At 32.0% G+C, this 19,878-nt stretch overlaps 1 protein-coding gene across 1 annotated transcript; it reads right to left on the minus strand.

Moving 5' to 3' along the window:
* Positions 1–255: 255 nt before the first annotated feature.
* LOC122591296 (heat shock 70 kDa protein 4-like) lies at positions 256–3,549 on the minus strand. Its single transcript, XM_043763538.1, has 2 exons — positions 3,254–3,549; positions 256–2,110 (listed from the first exon to the last, which is right to left on the minus strand). The coding sequence occupies exons 1-2, from the start codon at positions 3,465–3,467 to the stop codon at positions 378–380; spliced, it is 1,947 nt and encodes a 648-aa protein (XP_043619473.1). The 5' UTR covers positions 3,468–3,549; the 3' UTR covers positions 256–377.
* Between the last annotated feature and the right edge of the window lie 16,329 nt (positions 3,550–19,878).

The following is a 19,878-nucleotide window of genomic DNA, read 5'->3' on the forward strand; positions in this document are numbered from 1 at the left end:
ACCAACCAAAACAAAGTAGATCAACAAAAAGCCCAGACTCGTTGAAGTATCCGCTCTAAAGTTCCTATCAGAAAATAGTTGGAAGTAGGATGTAGACAGTAAAACCCGTAATGGCCCTTTTAGAAGTTCAGTTAAATGAGCATAGCCAACCATTTGCTAATTTCAGAATTTCACATTCACACCTGATTTTGTTTTATATAGATGTTTAGAAATCATGGTCTCGATTTGTGACTGCTAGAATCTAAGAAACCACAATTGATTAAAAACTAGAAGATATTACCAGCCAAAAAAGAATTCATCCCTGCCAAACAGGGTTACAACGGAAAGTAAAGAAACATAGTTTTGAACGGATAGCAAAGTACCAAAGACTAGAAAAATTAATCGACTTCCTCAATCTTGGGGCCAGAACCACCTGCACCAGCAGGCATATCCTCGTCCATTGACCCACCTGCAGCATCTCCAGCTCCTCCTTGATACATTTTGGCAATGATAGGATTGCAGATATTCTCAAGCTCTTTCACCTTGTCATCGAACTCATCAGCCTCAGCAAGCTGGTTGGCATCCAACCAAGAAATGGCTCCATCAATGGCATCCTCGATCTTTTTCTTGTCAGCTGGGCTTAGCTTCTCACCAATCTTCTCATCCTTAATGGTATTCCTCATGTTGTATGCATAGTTCTCTAATGCATTCTTAGACTCTACCTTCTTTTTATGCTCTTCATCCTCGGCCTTGTACTTCTCAGCCTCTTGGACCATCTTCTCAATTTCCTCCTTTGAAAGCCTTCCCTTGTCATTGGTGATAGTGATCTTATTCTTCTGACCTGTGGTTTTGTCTTCTGCTGAGACATTTAGAATACCATTGGCATCAATGTCAAAGCACACGGTGATCTGTGGAACACCTCTTGGTGCAGGTGGAATTCCAGAGAGCTCAAACTTTCCCAACAAGTTATTATCTCGGGTTCTTGTTCTTTCACCTTCATAAACCTGAATCAAGACACCTGGCTGATTGTCAGAGTAGGTAGAAAACACTTGCTCTTTCTTTGTTGGGATGGTAGTGTTCCTTGGAATGAGAACAGTCATTACACCTCCAGCAGTTTCAAGCCCCAGTGAAAGAGGGGTAACATCCAAAAGTAGCAAATCTTGGACCTTTTCATTACCCTCCCCACTCAAAATTGCAGCTTGAACTGCAGCACCGTACGCAACAGCCTCATCGGGGTTAATGCTTTTGCATAGCTCTTTTCCATTGAAGAAATCTTGAAGTAGCTGTTGTACTTTGGGAATTCTGGTTGACCCGCCGACAAGAACCACGTCATGGACACTGCTTTTGTCCATCTTGGCATCCCTAAGACATTTCTCAACAGGCTCCATACATTTCCGGAACAGATCCATGTTCAGCTCCTCAAATCTAGCACGAGTGATGGATGAGTAAAAGTCAACACCTTCAAACAGTGAATCAATCTCAATGGTTGTTTGAGCAGTGGATGACAATGTCCTCTTTGCCCTTTCACAAGAAGTCCTCAACCTTCTCAATGCTCTTGGGTTGCCTGTGATATCCTTCTTATGCTTTCTCTTGAACTCTTGTACAAAATGGTTCACCATTCTGTTATCAAAATCTTCACCACCAAGATGAGTATCACCAGCAGTCGATTTAACTTCAAAGATACCCTCTTCTATAGTCAAAAGAGAGACATCAAAAGTACCGCCACCAAGGTCAAAGATAAGCACATTCTTTTCCCCAACACTGCTGGCCTTCTTGTCCAGACCGTAAGCAATTGCAGCAGCAGTGGGCTCATTAATAATACGCATCACATTAAGACCAGAAATCACACCAGCATCCTTGGTGGCTTGTCTTTGAGAGTCATTGAAGTAAGCAGGGACAGTAACTACGGCATTTTTTACAGTTGATCCAAGGAAAGCTTCTGCAATTTCTTTCATCTTGATAAGGACCATGGATGAAATTTCCTCAGCAGCAAACTGCTTCTCTTCACCTTTGTAATTGACAGAAATCATGGGTTTTTCAGCAGGACCAGAAGTAACCTTAAAAGGCCACAACTTGATGTCACTTTGTACTGAAGCATCACTAAATCTTCGACCAATAAGACGTTTTGCATCTGTTTTATTATGTCAAAAAGTTTATTAAGCATAATCTTGATTCACAGCCAAACAAATTAAAACTAGACAAATATTTCATTAAAAGCATCAAGATTGGAATGTCCACATGATAAATTGTTAACTCAGAAACTTAAATAAACATAGAATAAAAAATTAAAAATTTTAAAATTCCCTAAAATTTGTAGTCTAATCAACATATGGTTTTTATAAAACATAAATGTAATTACATTCAACTTTAGAGTTCAAATAAGTGATTATAGATAACCTCATCATGTATATTACATATGCATTTTAACATTACATACCAAATATTATAATTCAAAAACCAAACAAGAGTAGTAATATAATACTAGTTTTCATTTTAAAGGCCCCATATTGATAAATATATATGTTTATAAATATGGATTTAAAAGAGCTAGTAATTAATAGCTGATGAAACACACATCTAAATTTCTTCAAACAACATCAAATAATTTATATATTATACCACCAAATCTAAAATACAACAAAAGCACCACCTGTTTATGAATAAAAGAGGAGGTGCTCTTATTGTCACATTTAACTTATAATTCCGAACTAACTTTAAAAATCTAATTACAAGATTTTTATTTAAAAAGATTAGACTTTTTTCTGGACATAAAACAGAAAAAAGTTTTTTACTATTATAGAAAAAGGGCCAATTTTAAAAGTCCTCTTTTGGCCTCCGAGCAACTTAAGATTTCAAAATTAGGCTAATAGATAACCTCATCATGTATATTCAATATTATACAAATGAAACTCGGAAAATAAGCAACATTGTTAGTATAACATCAGTATTTATTGTCTCAAAATTTATTAGTATACAAAAGTATTCTCAAAATTCAATCCACCTATAATTGCAGACTGTAAATAGACTAATACAACATATACATAAATATAAAAAATATTGTATAAAACAATATAAAGGTAAAAACTTCAAGCAAATCTATTAAACAGAGCTCCCAAAACACAAGAAAAACTTACTTATACATGCTAAACACAAAACAATGCATATACAATATACATATATATATAACACTAAATAATAACATGAAAAAACTACAGATCAAACGAAATTGAAAACAAAAAAAAAAAAAAAAAAAAAAAGGAAAAAAGAATTTTACCAAAAACAGTGTTGGTAGGGTTCATGGCGACCTGATTCTTAGCAGCATCTCCTATGAGACGCTCGGAATCAGTAAAAGCGACGTAAGACGGCGTCGTTCTGTTACCCTGATCATTAGCGATTATCTCCACCCGATCATGCTGCCATACGCCGACACAAGAATATGTTGTCCCGAGATCGATTCCGATTGCAGGTCCTTCGCCTTTTCCAGACATTATCGATTTGATTTGATGATTTAGGGTTTTGTGTGTGTAATTGAATGTGTGTTCGAATTTAGGGTTTGGGAATTAGTGAATTTTGTGAATGATTTTTAGCGGTGGCAGAACAGGGGTATTGTATAAATAGGGGTGATGGTGTGGAGTTCTGGAATGTTCTTTAGCGGTTCGGATTTGATTTGGTTTTTGAGAATTGACGGTCAGGATTGATTACGGAGAGAATTGTTCAAAGTTTGGGTTACGTGTGTTTCTTTTTTCCCGCCGTTCTCTTATATATTTTCTATCCTATGGTACTTACTAAAAAAAAATTTATGATTTTGACGCAATTTTATTTTGTGATAGTTTAGCTTGTTAAAGTTACAATATACTTATATATAAAAAAATTTAATGAGAATTTACTTATTCAAAATAAAGATAATTTTGTTTAAATCAATATTTGAGGGTATCACGTAACGTGATGTTAGTGACAGCGATATGCGATGATGGCGGTAACATCACTGGTTGTATTTTTGGGACGATACCTTCCATGGACGAGTCCTTGAGCATTATTAGCTGAAATGTAAAGGACACCCACCCTATGTTGCTTCCACGCTATAAGTTCTCATATTCGAGCCTTTGCGTTTGCGTTTCTGGCAAGGGCGGTTCTATATACAACTTAACTAGGTCCATGGACCTACGTTAAATCAGAAATTCTTTTACCAATTATATAAAAAATTATGATTAGACACATTTTATCCAAGAGTTTGGACCTAGGTAAATTATAGATTAAGTCTTTTGAATCATCTGGAGTAAATAATTTATAATTAGATATACGTATTTTTCATTCCTATATCCGTTAGTTATGAAATAATTTAGAAAGACACATGGGCTTTGCTTCTTATCTTAATGGTTCATTAGTAGTATACCACCAAACTTTAAGAGTTTTAGACACTTTTCTTTCATTTATAATTCAAAATTTTTAATCTTTAAAACACTAAACTTATCAAATGATTTTTTTCAGTAGTGCTACTATGCAATAATAATACCCTAACAACTAAATTTAGCAAAACTTAAGAATGACTGTGGAAGGAAAATTGAAATCGGAAGGAAGGAATAACCATAAAAGATTTACCAAGAATTAATTACTATATTAAGAAGTGTACATTAGTAAAAACTTGACCCGACACGTTATTGAATATGAGGAAAAAAAATTCGACCAAACTAAATTTGGACACGCGTAATTTTTAATCCTCGATCCGCCACTGATTTTTGGGATCTATGAAGTCCTCAATTGCGTTTGATGTCGAAATTTTGATTCTGGACTTTCACTATTTAGCCATCATCATGGGAGTTAATTATTGAAAAAAAAAAAACTATTTTATTATAATTTGATTGACTTAATTATAAATATTTTATAGTGTGAAATAATTTCACGTATATCGATAATGTTGGTAATCTATTATTAAGGTATATGGTCATATGTTATTATTTTTCTTTTTTTTCTTTTCCTTTTACTCTAGCCATTAAAAAAAAAATTATTAAAACTTGGAACATGTTAAGATTTTTGCTAGATTAAAATTTGTTTAATAGGTTTGGTTTACGAACATTTGTGCCAATTACACTCAAGACTTAGGTATATTTGTCTATTAATTAATTAATTAAAAATTATTTTTTAATTTTACATGATATATAACAAATATGATTTATCTATGCTATTTTATAAAACAAAAACTATTCTCATTTTTAATATTCTACATTTAAAAAAATCCAAGATAGCCACCTCCTCCTGACAACCAGATGCCACCTCCGCCCGTCAGCCTACTACCGCCTCATGGGACATCAATGAATTTCCCATCTATCAATATTAGGGGGGTTGGTGAAATACATAAAGCCAACTGGATTCGTAGTCTAAAAACATCTCATGGGATTCATTTTTATTTCTTTTCAAGAGACGAACTCAGGTGCTATCTCTTCTTTAAATTTTGGGGCAATTCTAGATTTGAGTTTGATTTGGTTAACCCAACTGGTCTTTCTGGTGGTTTATGTAGTATGTGGGACCCATCCGTTTTCAATAAACAAAATGCTATCAGAAATAAACACTTCCTAGCTATTTCGGGTAGTTTGGTTCATACTGGGAGATTTTAATGAGGTTCGGTTTAAGGAGGAGCGTTTGAATACGGAATTCTATCAATTAAATGCAGATCACTTTAATGCTTTTATAAGCTCTGGTGACCTGGCTGAGTATCAAATGAGTGGGCATCGTTTTACTTACTGGCGGGATAATGGTGCTAAGCAAAGTAAATTAGACAGATTCTTAGTAAATCGTGAATTTATGGATAATTGGCCCATGGCTACTGTCGTAGCTCTGGCTAGGGACACGTCTGATCATTGTCCTATTATTCTCTCCACGGTACAAAATGACTTTGGGGCTATTCCTTTTAAGGTTTTCTCATCATGGTTACAACGACCTGGCTTCATTGACTGTGTTGAATCAGCCTGTAAATCGTTTAGATTTAATGGGCCTGCTGACTTACGTCTCTTTGTTAAACTGAAGTTTATTAAATCAAGGGTCAAGAAATGAATTGCAACAGATGATCAGTCCCGGGATCATAATTTGTGCTTAATGAAGTCTCGATTGAACATTCTCTATCTTGAGGCTGAATCTAGATCATTAAACCAGAGAGAAATTGATATAATGGTGTCGTACAAGAAAGCTATAGCTGAACAAGAGCTTGTAAAGAAGCAAGAGCTAACTCAGAAATCGAGAGTTAGATGGGCTTTAGATGGTGATGAAAATTCAGCATATTTTCATAGAATTATTAACTCTAACATATCAAATAACCGAATTCATGGGCTGCAACTCAATGGATCTTGGGTCACAACGCCATCTCTAATCAAGGAGGCAGCTAGACAACACTATGCAAAGCGTTACTCAGAGCCACTGACTTCTCGACCTGTCATCACTTGCAATAATCTTGGACATTTGTCTATTATAGAGGCTGAAAACCTGGTGCGTCCGTTCACAAAACAGGAAATTATGGATGCCTTAAAAGATTGCGATGGAAGTAGAGCCCCTGGACCAGACGGATTCAACTTTACCTTTCTTAAGGCTTGTTGGAAATGGCTGGAGGATGACTTCTTTGGCTTCTTTTCTGAATTTCATTCGAAATCTGCACTTACGCATGCCCATTTTTCATCTTTTATTGCACTAATTCCCAAAAAAAATGATCCCATAGAGTTAGATGACTATCGCCCAATCTCATTGATTGGTTGCGTGAACAAGCTCCTCTCAAAGGTTCTTGCTAACCGTCTCAAATTAGTGATCTCGGGTCTTATCGGGGAAGAACAATCAGCATATCTTGCTAATCGAAGCATCTTGGACAGTCCTCTTATCTTAAATGAACTTATCGCTTGGCTGAAAAAAAAAAGAAGAGGGAGGGTCTTATTTTTAAAGTTGACATTGAAAAGGCGTTTGATTCCCTTAATTGGAGTTTTCTAGATTCGACTCTGGAACAAATGAACTTTCCTTTGAAATGGCGGCGTTAGATTCCTACCATTCTTTCATCTGCAAAAGCGTCTGTTATCATAAATGGGTCACCCACGGCTGAGTTTGCATTTTCTCGTAGACTTAGGCAGGGCGACCCACTATCCCCTCTTCTCTTTATCCTAGCCATGGAGGTCTTATCAGTATCTATCAAACGGGCTTCAGCTGCTGGTTTTTACAGAGGTATCCCGGTAACTACAAATGGGCATGTTTTAACTCAGTTTCTTTATGCTGATGATGTGGTGTTGTTGGGAGAATGCTCGTGTTTAAATGTTCAAAACATGGGCAGAATTTTAACTTGTTTCTATCTTGTCTCCAGGTTAAGAATAAACCTACAGAAAAGTAAGCTTTTTGGTATTGGATGTAATAATAGCGACCTCATGACTCTTGCCAGTCTACTCCGATGCAATGTTGGCCTGTTGGGTCCTTTCCTTTTAAGTACTTAGGGATGCAGGTGGGAGCGAATATGAATCTGTTAAAAAACTGGAAATCGGTGATTGATATGTTCAGGTCAAGGTTGTCAATATGGAAAGCTAAGTTGCTCTCTTATGGAGGGCGCATCACCTTGATTAAATCGGTGTTAAATGCCACTCCAACATATTATTTTTCTTTGTATTGTGCACCTGCCATGGTGATAAACTTGATAGTTTACGACGCACATTTCTATGGGGTGGTGATGAGGAACACAGGAAAGTTAGTTGGGTATCATGGGAAAAAGTTATATCTTCAAAAGAATACGGCGGCATTGGTCTTGGTTCCTTGCAAGATATAAATCGAGCCATGCTATCAAAATGGTGGTGGCGGTTTAAAGTTGAAAACGTACCTCTTTGGAAGCAAGTCATTTGGGCAATTCACCACAACTCAAGGTCATGGCATCCTATTCCGAGTAAAATATTCATTTTAGGGCCTTGGGTTAATATTTGTAAAGTAACAAGGGCTTTAACAGAGAGGAGACTAAATATTTGCTCTCTGATACAAGGGAAGTTAGGGGATGGTGTTACTTTAAAGTTCTAGTTGGATACTTGGGTCGGGAATGAACCTTTGATGTTTCAATTTCCGAATCTATTTAAGATAGAAAGTCTTAAAACTTGTACAGTGGCAGCAAGAGTCACCCAAATTGCAACCAGAAGTTCTCCTGTTTTCGCATAGTCACGTGCTCCTGCAGGTCAGAATGAGCTAAGGGAACTTGCTTCTTTGTTACAATTATTAACGTCAATCTCTTTTGCTGGTGGGGTAGACCGATGGTGTTGGGCTCTAGATTCGAATTATGTCTTTACTGTCCAAAGTTTAAAGCGAAAACTTGAGTATCAATTATCCTCCATTCCTGGATATAGTTTCTTTTGGAATAACTGGGTGCCTAAAAAGGTTTGCTTTCTAGCCTGGAGAGCTGATTTAGATCGTCTCCCCACTTTGTCGTCTTTGGCTTGAAGAAACATCTTTGTTCCATCTGTAGTATGCAACTTTTGTGGTGATTATAATGAAACCGTGGATCAATTGTTTACCTTCTGTCCACTTATAATGGAGATCTGGTCTTTTGTGTCGAAATGGTGTAGATGTGCAGAATTTTATCTTTTTTGGAATCAATGGTCTATCTAGGCTTCCCAATATTTTACATGGTTCATCCAAGTGGAGAAAACTAGTTCACGCAATCATCCTTTCGGCGGCTTGGGTTATCTAGAAAACTAGAAATGACAAGCTATTCAATCAGAGAAACATCACGGCGGAAATTATGATGGAGGAAATCCGAGTCATCTCTTATTTATGGATAAAGAACCGGGCAAAGTTCACTTCATTATCATGGGAGCAATGGAAGTCTATTGATCTATGTAATTTGAGTTTGTGAGTTTGTTTTATAAATGTACTTGGCGTTGTATAGTTTGGGGTAGTACAACTATGTATCATTGTACTTTGATGAGTTAATATGAAATAAGTTATTTGTTGGTCGTTAAAAAAAAAAAAAACTTTAACTATCAATATATTCTCAAGTCACACAATACATCTACTCAGAATATCTCTTAAAGTATTTTTAAACTTATCTATCCAAATTAAATCTCTCTTTTATTCACTCACTAGATTTTTGTCTCGCGTAATACGCGAGAAAATATATGTAAATGAGATATTAAATTATAATTTATAAAATCTTTTTAAGTGTTTATAAAATGTTAAGTTGACAAATATTTATAAAGGGTGTTAAAAAATAGTGATGTTATTATTTTTATAATCCTTTATTTTTTTACCATTATTGTAAACATTAATTAAATACATATATAGTTTAATAGTGGATTTTTAGTAGTGTAGTTTTTTTGCAAAAATATGTGTAAGAAGATTTTTTATAATCAATAATAGATTTAATTCAAATCCTATAAATTTGTAAATTTTAAGCTTTTCATCATGTCTCATTCTTTTATTTCATTTTAAGTTTTTGAAAGTTTTTTACATAACTATTTTTCTTTAAATGAAATTTTATATGATTTTTAACTTTTAAAATACTTCAATGATGTTATACATATTTAATGATATAATTATTAAAAACAATATTTCTAAAATTTTATATCATATTTCTTTCAAAGAATCAAACTTTGATTTTGTGTTTTTCATAAATTTATTTTTCTTAATGCAATACATCATTATCATATTATTTGTTTATAATTTCATATAATATTCTTATCATATATTATAATAAGTATTCGTTTTATAGTTAGACATCATTAGTATTTTAAAGTATCTTCAATGATAAGTTTTATATCGCTTTTTTGTTATTGAACCATCAAATTTAGTTTTCAAATTTTGAGTTTTTTTTATTACAAAATTAAAATTAAATTAAAATAAATGAAACAAAAATCATTAGGAAGTGTAACGGTTTTTTCATTATATACTCCAAAATTAGTATCATACTTAATGAACACCAATTAACATATGTAATTTTATAATATATGATACCACAATGCTGATATATATGTATAATTGTTAATATTAAAACAAACATTACATCTCATTTGTCTTAATATTAAAAAAAAATAAGTGTATAAGAACTCTCTGCTCTCATGTACCGTCGAGCACACACAACATAAAATAAATGCCTTATGAATCACAATCTTAACACATGGATCACGAGATATACTTTTTCACTTGGTTTTAGTAAGTTTCAAACCTGTAACATACATATTTCATCTGTAAATGATCATATAATCATTAATCTAATAAAAATGTTTACCTAAAATAGTTGAAAGTCATTATGAACACTGTACAAAGACATCCTTTTAGAGATATCATAGATTATTTTTTTTCCTTTTTGATTCTCTCCATCAGAAAGAGGGTCCAATCCGTAGAAGTAGTGAATAATTATTTTGTTATATTGGTTGTTGATCAACGGAAAGAAATGGGAATTTGGGGCTTGAAAAATTCTTTTCAATCTTGTACCCTATGTAGGTTTGTTTCTAATAGACTCATAGTGGGCTAATTCATGAATTGAATCAAAGGGTCTAATTTTAAAGAGTCACGTTCTTTCACTAAAGAGGGTCCAATCCGTAGAAGTAGTGAATAATTATTTTGTTATATTGGTTGTTGATCAACGGAAAGAAATGGGAATTTGGGGCTTGAAAAATTCTTTTCAATCTTGTACCCTATGTAGGTTTGTTTCTAATAGACTCATAGTGGGCTAATTCATGAATTGAATCAAAGGGTCTAATTTTAAAGAGTCACGTTCTTTCACTTTAAAGGCCCTAAGCTATAAAAGAGGCTTAAGTCCTCTTCAAATCTGAGAAAGGGCTTTCAGTTGTGAAATGTTCATTATGATAAATAATCGATTAGGAGAACAACTATATCACTATAAGGTATACTCTTCCTCATGTTTCATTATTCATATTTTATGGGTTAGCACATAAATATTATACCTATTATGATATGAATCACCAAAGTCTTAAAGATTATGGAGCTATTGAACTTTATTATTGAAATCTATTCAATAATCTATACATGTTAGTGACAATTTATATATTATTTTTCTTTCAATCTTCTAGTTCCATCTTATACTTTTTAACGAATTTATGACTATAAAAATTTCATTTTTGTTTGTTTCCGCTCACTCATTTTACTAATAACTTTTTTAAAATTAAATTAAATTGTATTCTGTTACTTTGATTGACTTACATTCAAGTGAAGATAAAGAATATTCAATTAGATAACTAAAATAAATGTGAGAAAATTTCTTATAATATAAATGATTATATAACTAATTATTTTACTGAGTGAATGATATAAAAAAAAAAAGTTTTTGTTAGGTAATTTATATACATAAAAAGTTTCGATGGTAACAAATTTATGTTTGAATTATATTACTTTTAGAGAGATTATTTATTTTAAGTATGTTTTATTAGTTATTTTTCTTTATATATAATAAAAGAGAATTGTCTTACAAAACTATTTTTAAAAAATAACATTATGTGGCATGTTTATATTTTTTTCTAAAAAATTTTATTTTATTTATGATGTCATATTTAATATTGAATATTTTTAAAGATAAATTGTTCATTAAATACTTATTTGAAATTTCTAAAAATATTTAAAAATATTTTTATGTTTTGTTAATGCAATAGGTACCCATATATCTATAATCCCTTATAAAATATATTGGACTCCCTATTCTAGAAATTCAATAATCTATTCAATATCCTCATATTGCCCCTAATTCACACGTTACCTCTAATTCTATATCTCTAAACACAATCAGACAAACACCTTACCAAGATCTAACACACAGTCACTTCTTTCTCTCCTTCATATTTACACACACGCATATCGATTCCCCCACTGTTTTGTATTATTATCACCTTTTAACCGTCGCAACGTGCGGACACCAACCCTCGTATATATAAATTATGTTAGTCAATTTAATAACTCCAAACCAAGTTATAATACGTCAATAACAAAAATTATATATATATATATATATAATTTTTTTCTCTTTAAAAGTTTTAGTTAAATTACCCGGGTTAGTTATTTTATAGAAGTAAATTGTAACTATAAATAAAAGAGAATCTTTAATTTACGTAGAACCTTAAATATCAATACTTTGTATATAAATTTACTTATGTAAAGTAAAAAAAATATGGCACCATGATTTAAAAATAATAAGTCTAAATATGATATATTATTTTACAATTTCTTATTTAATTGATTTAGAATTTTATTTATTAAATACGTTTTTGTCTAAATACATAAAGTAGAGAGACTAATGTTGTGTATACTTAATAATAGATTTGGTAACATTATTATTAATTTGATCTAAGGGTTGTGATTAAAAGTTTTAACTCATCTAACGGTCTTTACTTATCCATAAAAGAATTTAGGACCTTGTTATATATATATATTGGTAGATTTAAATTTAAATATTATTACCTAATATACGTATAATACTTTTAATGAAATTATTTAAAACATACATCATTTAACCCTTAGAAATAACTTACTACTCTTTTTTATATCAATTATTTATACATTAATAACCACACTTGTACCGCCACTAAAACCTATCGCCATCACTACTGCAGCATTACAAGGGTACGGGGTACCCCTCTCTTGATATTAATATAGACTAAAGAAAATACGTATAGGAGCCTAATAATAATATAAATGAATGTCACACACACACACACACATATATATATATATATTAGTGTATTCTTATCAATGACGTTTTGGAAAAATAATGATTCGTATTAATTAATATAATAAAAAACATGATTAAGATTACTAACCTGAAGATCCTGAGGAACCTGTTAGTTGATTCAGCATTCTTGCCATTGAGATTGGTTCCCAAATTAAGGTGATTGTATATTTGATGGGGTGTTATTCGGCTGGGTAATTAGGCCGTGATTAAGAGAACATAAGCACACAATTAAGAAAGATTAGAAAGTGATTAAGAGTTCTAATGAAGTGTAATTAGGTTCTATTTATAAATAGAACATTTACACTTTAGCCTCCTGGTGTTTCATGAGTGTGCAATATAATTCTCTATAATTTCAATCACCTAATGGGAAACTCTATATTAAGTCATTAATGGTAAATACGCCCATCGTATATTTACCGACATAAGGATTTCAATTATTTGTCAATTATCATATCGGACTGATATATGATCGGTAAAGGTCACAACTACGTGAGTCCAACATGACGTCTTCAAAAGTTGCATTATGAAAATTCAAATCCAACCTATTTGAAAGAAGTTAGTCCTTACTTTTTATCTACAACTCGATTAGAAATTTTTTGACGACCTAAATTTATCAACTTCTCTAAAAAAAAAAAAAAAAAAAAAAAAAAAAAAAAAAAAAGGTGATCACCAAGACACCAATTTATCACAAGAGAGGGACAAAAGAAGAATCTGCCAAAAAATATTTTTTGCAAGCCCATCAACGAGGAATGAGAGCAAAGGCGGGCCTACCGGCCCAGGTGGTGAATGTTTATGAAAAAACGATTTGTGAGGTCCATTATATACTTGTAGAAAGACAGAGGGTCATCATAAAGCCCATTGAGATTTTTCGACGCATTAAACTAAGATCAATTTTAAGAGTCTAACTAAGTAGTATACAAATTCTTTTTAATCATAAAAACCAAACTTACAAATTAATTAACATTAATAGCAATAAAAATAAAAAAGAATCATAAAAAGACGAGCGGTCAAACTAGTAGCACGAACATCATTGGTGGACCCGGTGGTGGTAGGCATGATGACATAGTGGTGTCGCCACTAGTTCGTAGTTTGTTGTAGATTGTAATCTATAAAACAACAACATCTTAGCTACAAGTTTAAAGTCTAATTAAAACAATAAACCCAAGATATAAAAAAATGAGGGCTTTTGTATTTTGGGGCCTTAGACCCAAGCCTAACCTTTAAATATCATTAAGCCGACAGTGTACTTAGTAATTGTAGATGGAATAAATTATTGAAATACGGGTCAAGCAGTGTGGTTTGGATTAGTGGTAAACACATTAACTTTTGGATACAGAGATTAAGGGTTCAATCCTCATTCCATGCAAAAAGGCCGGAGGTCCTTTTCAACCATTTAGGTTCTCTCCTCACCTCATGCAAAAAGGCCGGAGGTCTTTTTCAACCATTTAGGTAGATACTAAAAGCAATATCTCTATCTTGGTAGAGATAAGGTCTGCATACATCATAACCTCCCCCACACACCATCGAGGTATTCGGGCGCAAAACCCACGGAAGGTAGTAATGACGAATTTCTTTCTTTCTTTATTGAAGTTGAAATAGTACCTGTAATTAGGTCAAAAATTACTGGTGTCATGCCTGCAAGATCAAATATTACACCAATGATACTTATATACCAATGATACTTATAGTTTACAATTTCGCACTCGAACCACACCTCGTGTCGGTGGTCGTTAATAGTGTCATTAAATAGCCCCATGTGACTTACACATGAGGTATGAAACCTGTAATATCATACAAATTGTAGGTACCATCAGTGTAATTTACACTTATTATGTATCAAATTTGTATTTTAAAGAAATTTATTACCATTTTAGAATAATTTGTTATTATATTTTTATAAAGTTTTTTTTTTTGATAAAGTAATTTTAATTTACAAAATATATATGATTATTGTACAAAAAAACAAAACTAATATTTTACATAATTAGTAGCAATTGGAATTTTTTTCTCAAAAATTGCATTAAACTTTTAATAAAGATTATAAAAGTACTTCAAATAGCAATATTTTAATACAATACCAAAATACTTCAAATCTTTTGATATATAATAAGTGTAATTTACACGGATGGTACCTTTAGTTTGTTTAATATTACATGTTTCATACCACACGTGCATGACACGTGAGGCCACTTAACGACACAACTAACGACCGTCAGTGCAAAATATCGTCTGAGTGCGAGTTTGTAAACCATAGGTATCATTATCGTAATTTCGATCTTGTAGGTTATAAAACCAGTATTTTGGACCATACCACAAGTACCATTTCAATAATTTACTCTTGTAAATACAATGCCTATACATACATACTTTTTGGTCAACTCTAAAGACACTCAACCCGTTTCTTTTATACGAGTGTCAAGTTTTCCACCACATAGTGTGATCATGGAATGGATTTTTTAGCTGATGGAAGTTTGTTGATGTTGTTTAAGGTCCCTATTTTTGTATATAGAAGTTTGTTTTTGAACCAAGTGTATATATTTTGAGATCGAGCTTTTCTTTTAAATTTTTTGCGATACGACGTTGTAAGCAAATAAGCCAAAATGTTTATAAGCTCTAGTATAGCCATGTATTACTATGCAAAAATGTTAATCGATCGGGACCTATTTTAAATCTTCACTTTAATCCCTTTATGTTGTGTTTTCAGTCCAAACGAATGGAAAGGAAAGGAAAATGCTCCATTGTATGATTGTATCCAAAATTTCAAGATTATTCCTTAGAGAAGGGTACTAAATTACTTAGATGATTGTACGATCATTAAACCATAAAGTTATGGGTATTGTATAATTCTTATATCTTTTTAGCACCATATGATCTTTTGAATATTGGATGCTTCAACAAAGAAGTAAATTAAGGCTGGAATGAAAGCTAATAATGTATAAATGATTAAATGCATGCTAGGCACAAATGTGGAATCCATATGTTTCATTTCAATATATCCATTGGATGTTTGGAACTCCCATTTTTGGTAATGATAAAAAGTTTGAATTCCTATGTGGTACTCCGTATGAGACAAAGATGATAATGAGATATAGATCATGATGTGACGACCATTGTTAACATCCTTGTCTCATGATTTTTAAAATTATACCTGATGTGCGAAGTTATCAATTATCATATGATTATGATAACAAATTCACAATGCTAGAATTTACATATGCTAAATATTAAATATATGTATATTAGGCCGGTTTCTTCGACAGCTCTTCCACGTCGACACCATTGGAAGCAATTCGTCGATGGCTCACTTCGCCCGATCGTTTCAGCCCATCGAAGAGTAAAGACGAGAAGGAGCGTACGTGGTGGGCCATGCTTCAATGGCTAAACAAAAAAGAAAAACTTTTTTTTAGAAAATTTTTAAAAACAAACGACTAGTTTTTTTTTTCTCTAACTTTTCATCTATACATATACTACTCTTTCACAACCCATATTCTCATTCCATTCTTCACACTCAAAAAACTATCAAAAAATTCTATCACAAACTTCATTTCTAAATTATGTCAAACAATGAAAACCAAAATCAAATTAACGTTATTTGGAATGCCTTCCTTGAAAACCCGATACGGCTATGTCGTCAACTAACCAAGGTCAAACAAGGCACGCTTCAACCTCTTCAAACCCATCCCCAATGGGTCATCCACTCTCTTGCCTCGTTAATCCATTTTCTCAATCGTATTACAATTAAATTAACTACAATCCAATTATGGGTCATAATTGGAACGAGGCTCAACGTATGGCATTAGCCCAAGCCCAAATTCAAGCTCAAATGGCGTTTGAGCTTCACCAACAACAACAAAGACCGGGAACCCCACAACCACCATTGATTATCAATAAAAATGTTCCCGAAAAGGATAGTGTCGCGTCCACCGATGATGAAGATGAAGTTGTAGGGGTGGGTCGTGGGAAGAGGTGTTTCTACAAAGGGATCTAGCTGAATCAAATTAAAGTTATATTGAGTAATCTCACAACGATTATACCTTCAATCTCTATATGTTTCAGACATTTCATCAAACACGTATAATGCACTTCAAATATCACCAGATTCTATTTTTTAATATCACTATATTGTGTATGCACATACATATACTAATAAAAAGTAAGTAGATAATACAATTCATGTACACCCCAAAAATCTCATATATTTACCCTATAAATCATACGGTGATTGAAAAGAAATGAAAGCTTACCAGAGTCTTGTCATGAATTTAAAGGACTGTGAAGAGTAAATCCATGGCAGCATAATGAACAATAAGGTAAAATACTTGGGATTCTTATAATTGATATATGGCTGATCGATTGTGAAGAGTTAGGGTATCAACAATAAGGTATAATAATTGGGATTCTTATAATTTTCGATTGTGAAGAGATGGGATTGTTATTCTTATGATTGATATATCGCTTTTTGATTTTGAAAATTATTGAACGGCCTTGAAAGAATTAGGAAACAACGTCATGCATCTAGAAATTTTGTGTAGAGAAGAGGGCAGGGCTTGCCACGTCGGATAACTTTGAAAATATCCTTCTAAAAGCAAGGCTTCTTTATAAATAAAGGAGATTGCTTAGGTGGACTATTGTGAGTCCGTCATAACTCATAATGGAACTATTATATATTGGTTTGAAGATGCTTGGTGAATTGCTATTAAATTTATTTTATGTGATTATTGTGTTTATGTTTTTTTGAAATGTTCATTTGAAAGCTATTTTTTTTGTGAAAACAAGAACACTTACCAAAACACAATATGATCTGAATTTAACACAACGTGTTTTATTTTGTGTTTTTATTGTGTAATCTAAAACCACATCGTGTTAAGTTTTAAATCACAATATATTTTTGATAACGCGTAAAAATTAGAAAATTGTTTAAACATAATGTGATATGAACATAACACAATGTGTTTTCTAAAAATACATTAAAAACACATTATGTTAAATTCAAATCACAATGTATTTTGGTCAGTTTTCTAGTTTTCACAAAAGATTAGTTTTCAAATGATCACAACATTTATGTTTCCTTTTGTGCCTTATTTATCTAGCTTATATTTATATGTTCATGCTTTTATTTTACAAGTTGTTTATGTTTATATTTAATAAGCTTACAAGCTTTTTTGATAGTGTTTAGATTAGTTTACCTAGTTTATTACCTGTTTTAATGGCTTGTGTTGGAAAACCATTGTTGGAGAAGCTTATCAAAACTAGCTTATATAAACTCAAATGCTTATGTTCAATAAGCTAGGCCAAACACCCATATGGCTTATCTTGTGAAATATAAGCTAAAAAAACAATAAGCCCTCATAAATAAGCTAGACCAAACAACTATCTAGTACAATCATAAAGGTTTGAAAGTCCAAAAGTTTTTCGATAGTTTTAACTTAATTGAGATTTCATAGAATAATCCTAGGCGAATCACGTATACCCACGTTAACCATATGTGCACTTAACTACCGACCATAAAATATAATAAAACATTAAGAATTGACTTATCGATGTCACACGAGTTGCCGTAAAAAAAAAAAAACACAAAAAAAAATTTAAAAACTATGTCACACGATTATGAATGTGGTAATAGTCACGTATTTGTGGCTAAAGCTTTCAAAGTCATACTTATACTCGCACTAAATGGTTTTACTCTTTTTGAAAGCGCGTAGTTTCACTACTTTTAGAAAAGATGTATAGGTTCGTGAAAAGAGATGCGATATATAAACTTAAGTTAATTTGCTTAAAGATATGACTAATCTAATCATTTTTAGGCACATCAAAATTAATTACGTTTAATATTTCTCAACAAAATCAATTCATGTTTCAGATCGCACAACTTATATTTCAAAGAAAACAAACCCTTTGACAATCGACATAATTATATTGATTAAAACCCTCATCTCTTGGTTGTAGTTTTGAGATTTTGGTGGTGTTTGTTTTTAAAATGAATTTTGAGATTGTCAGATATGTTTTCTAAAACTTCATTTTCTCTTGATGCAGATGATTATAGTTACTTTTTCAGTTAAATATTTTTTCAATTATTTATTTTCTGTAATTGGTGTGAGTTTTTTCATTTTCTTTTACAGTTTTCGTAGTTCAAACTTTGAGAAATATCTAGAAATTTGTCATTCATTTTGTTTCTAGATATTGTAATTATACTTGTTATGTACTTTTGGCATCTAATGCTTAATTTGTTAGATTTCTTTTATTTAATAATTTCTTTTATTTTATATACTTGCCGCTAAAAAAAATTACCCAATTTCATGTGTCCCTTTGAGTGTTTTCCAATCTCCATGACCATATTCTTACTTATTAGTTTTTAATCCATTTTTAAAGTTTTGTTAATGATAACATTTAAAGCTATTAGTATAAGTTATTTGGATGCGTTAAAATTTGTATTTTATTATGTGAAAATTTAAAGAAGTGAATTTTTTATACATAAAGTATTTCTTTTTATGTTAGTACTTAAGATATTAAAAGACAATCCTTAAAACTGTCATTATCATATTTCTTTTGTCTTATCAAAGTTAAAAAGAATTTTCCGTGTTTTATAGAGATAAAACACCAAGTGACACACATATTTTGCGCTCAATGGTGGGCCGGTCGACAAGGGATCCCGCTTTTGCCTAAAGCATTTATATTTTAGCAAACCTTATTTGAAAGAAACAATATGCATCTTACCTTTTATTAATTAAAGTCAATAAACTTAACTACTGGTTTTATCTTTATTTTTTACTACTTTATAAAAATTATCATAATTTGTTTCTTAACACTTTTCAACACTCTCTCATAAAAATATCTCCATGTAAAATGACCATTCGACCCTTAATGAATTAAAAATGACCATTACCAATCACCTCCACCGCCACCACACCACGTCCAACACCACATCGCCGCTACCACCACCGTCGCCGTATTGTACGGATAAAATGCTAGTTCTTATTAATGAACGGGGCAAATAAAAGACTCATTACTAATCAATTAATAGTATTATCAGAAAGAATTTCGCTAATAATAACTTAAAGAATTGTCAATAATCTGCATAAAAATTTTATATAATCTATATCAAAAATTCCACCCAGTAAAACTTATGGTAAAAATAAAACTAGTTTACGAATGACGTTTGCAATACCCGATTATAAATTACTAGAAATCTACCGCACGATGTAATGCAATAGATGGTTTCT

Source organism: Erigeron canadensis, chromosome 3 (genome assembly GCF_010389155.1).
Source record: "Erigeron canadensis isolate Cc75 chromosome 3, C_canadensis_v1, whole genome shotgun sequence".
Taxonomy (NCBI): Eukaryota; Viridiplantae; Streptophyta; class Magnoliopsida; order Asterales; family Asteraceae; genus Erigeron; species Erigeron canadensis.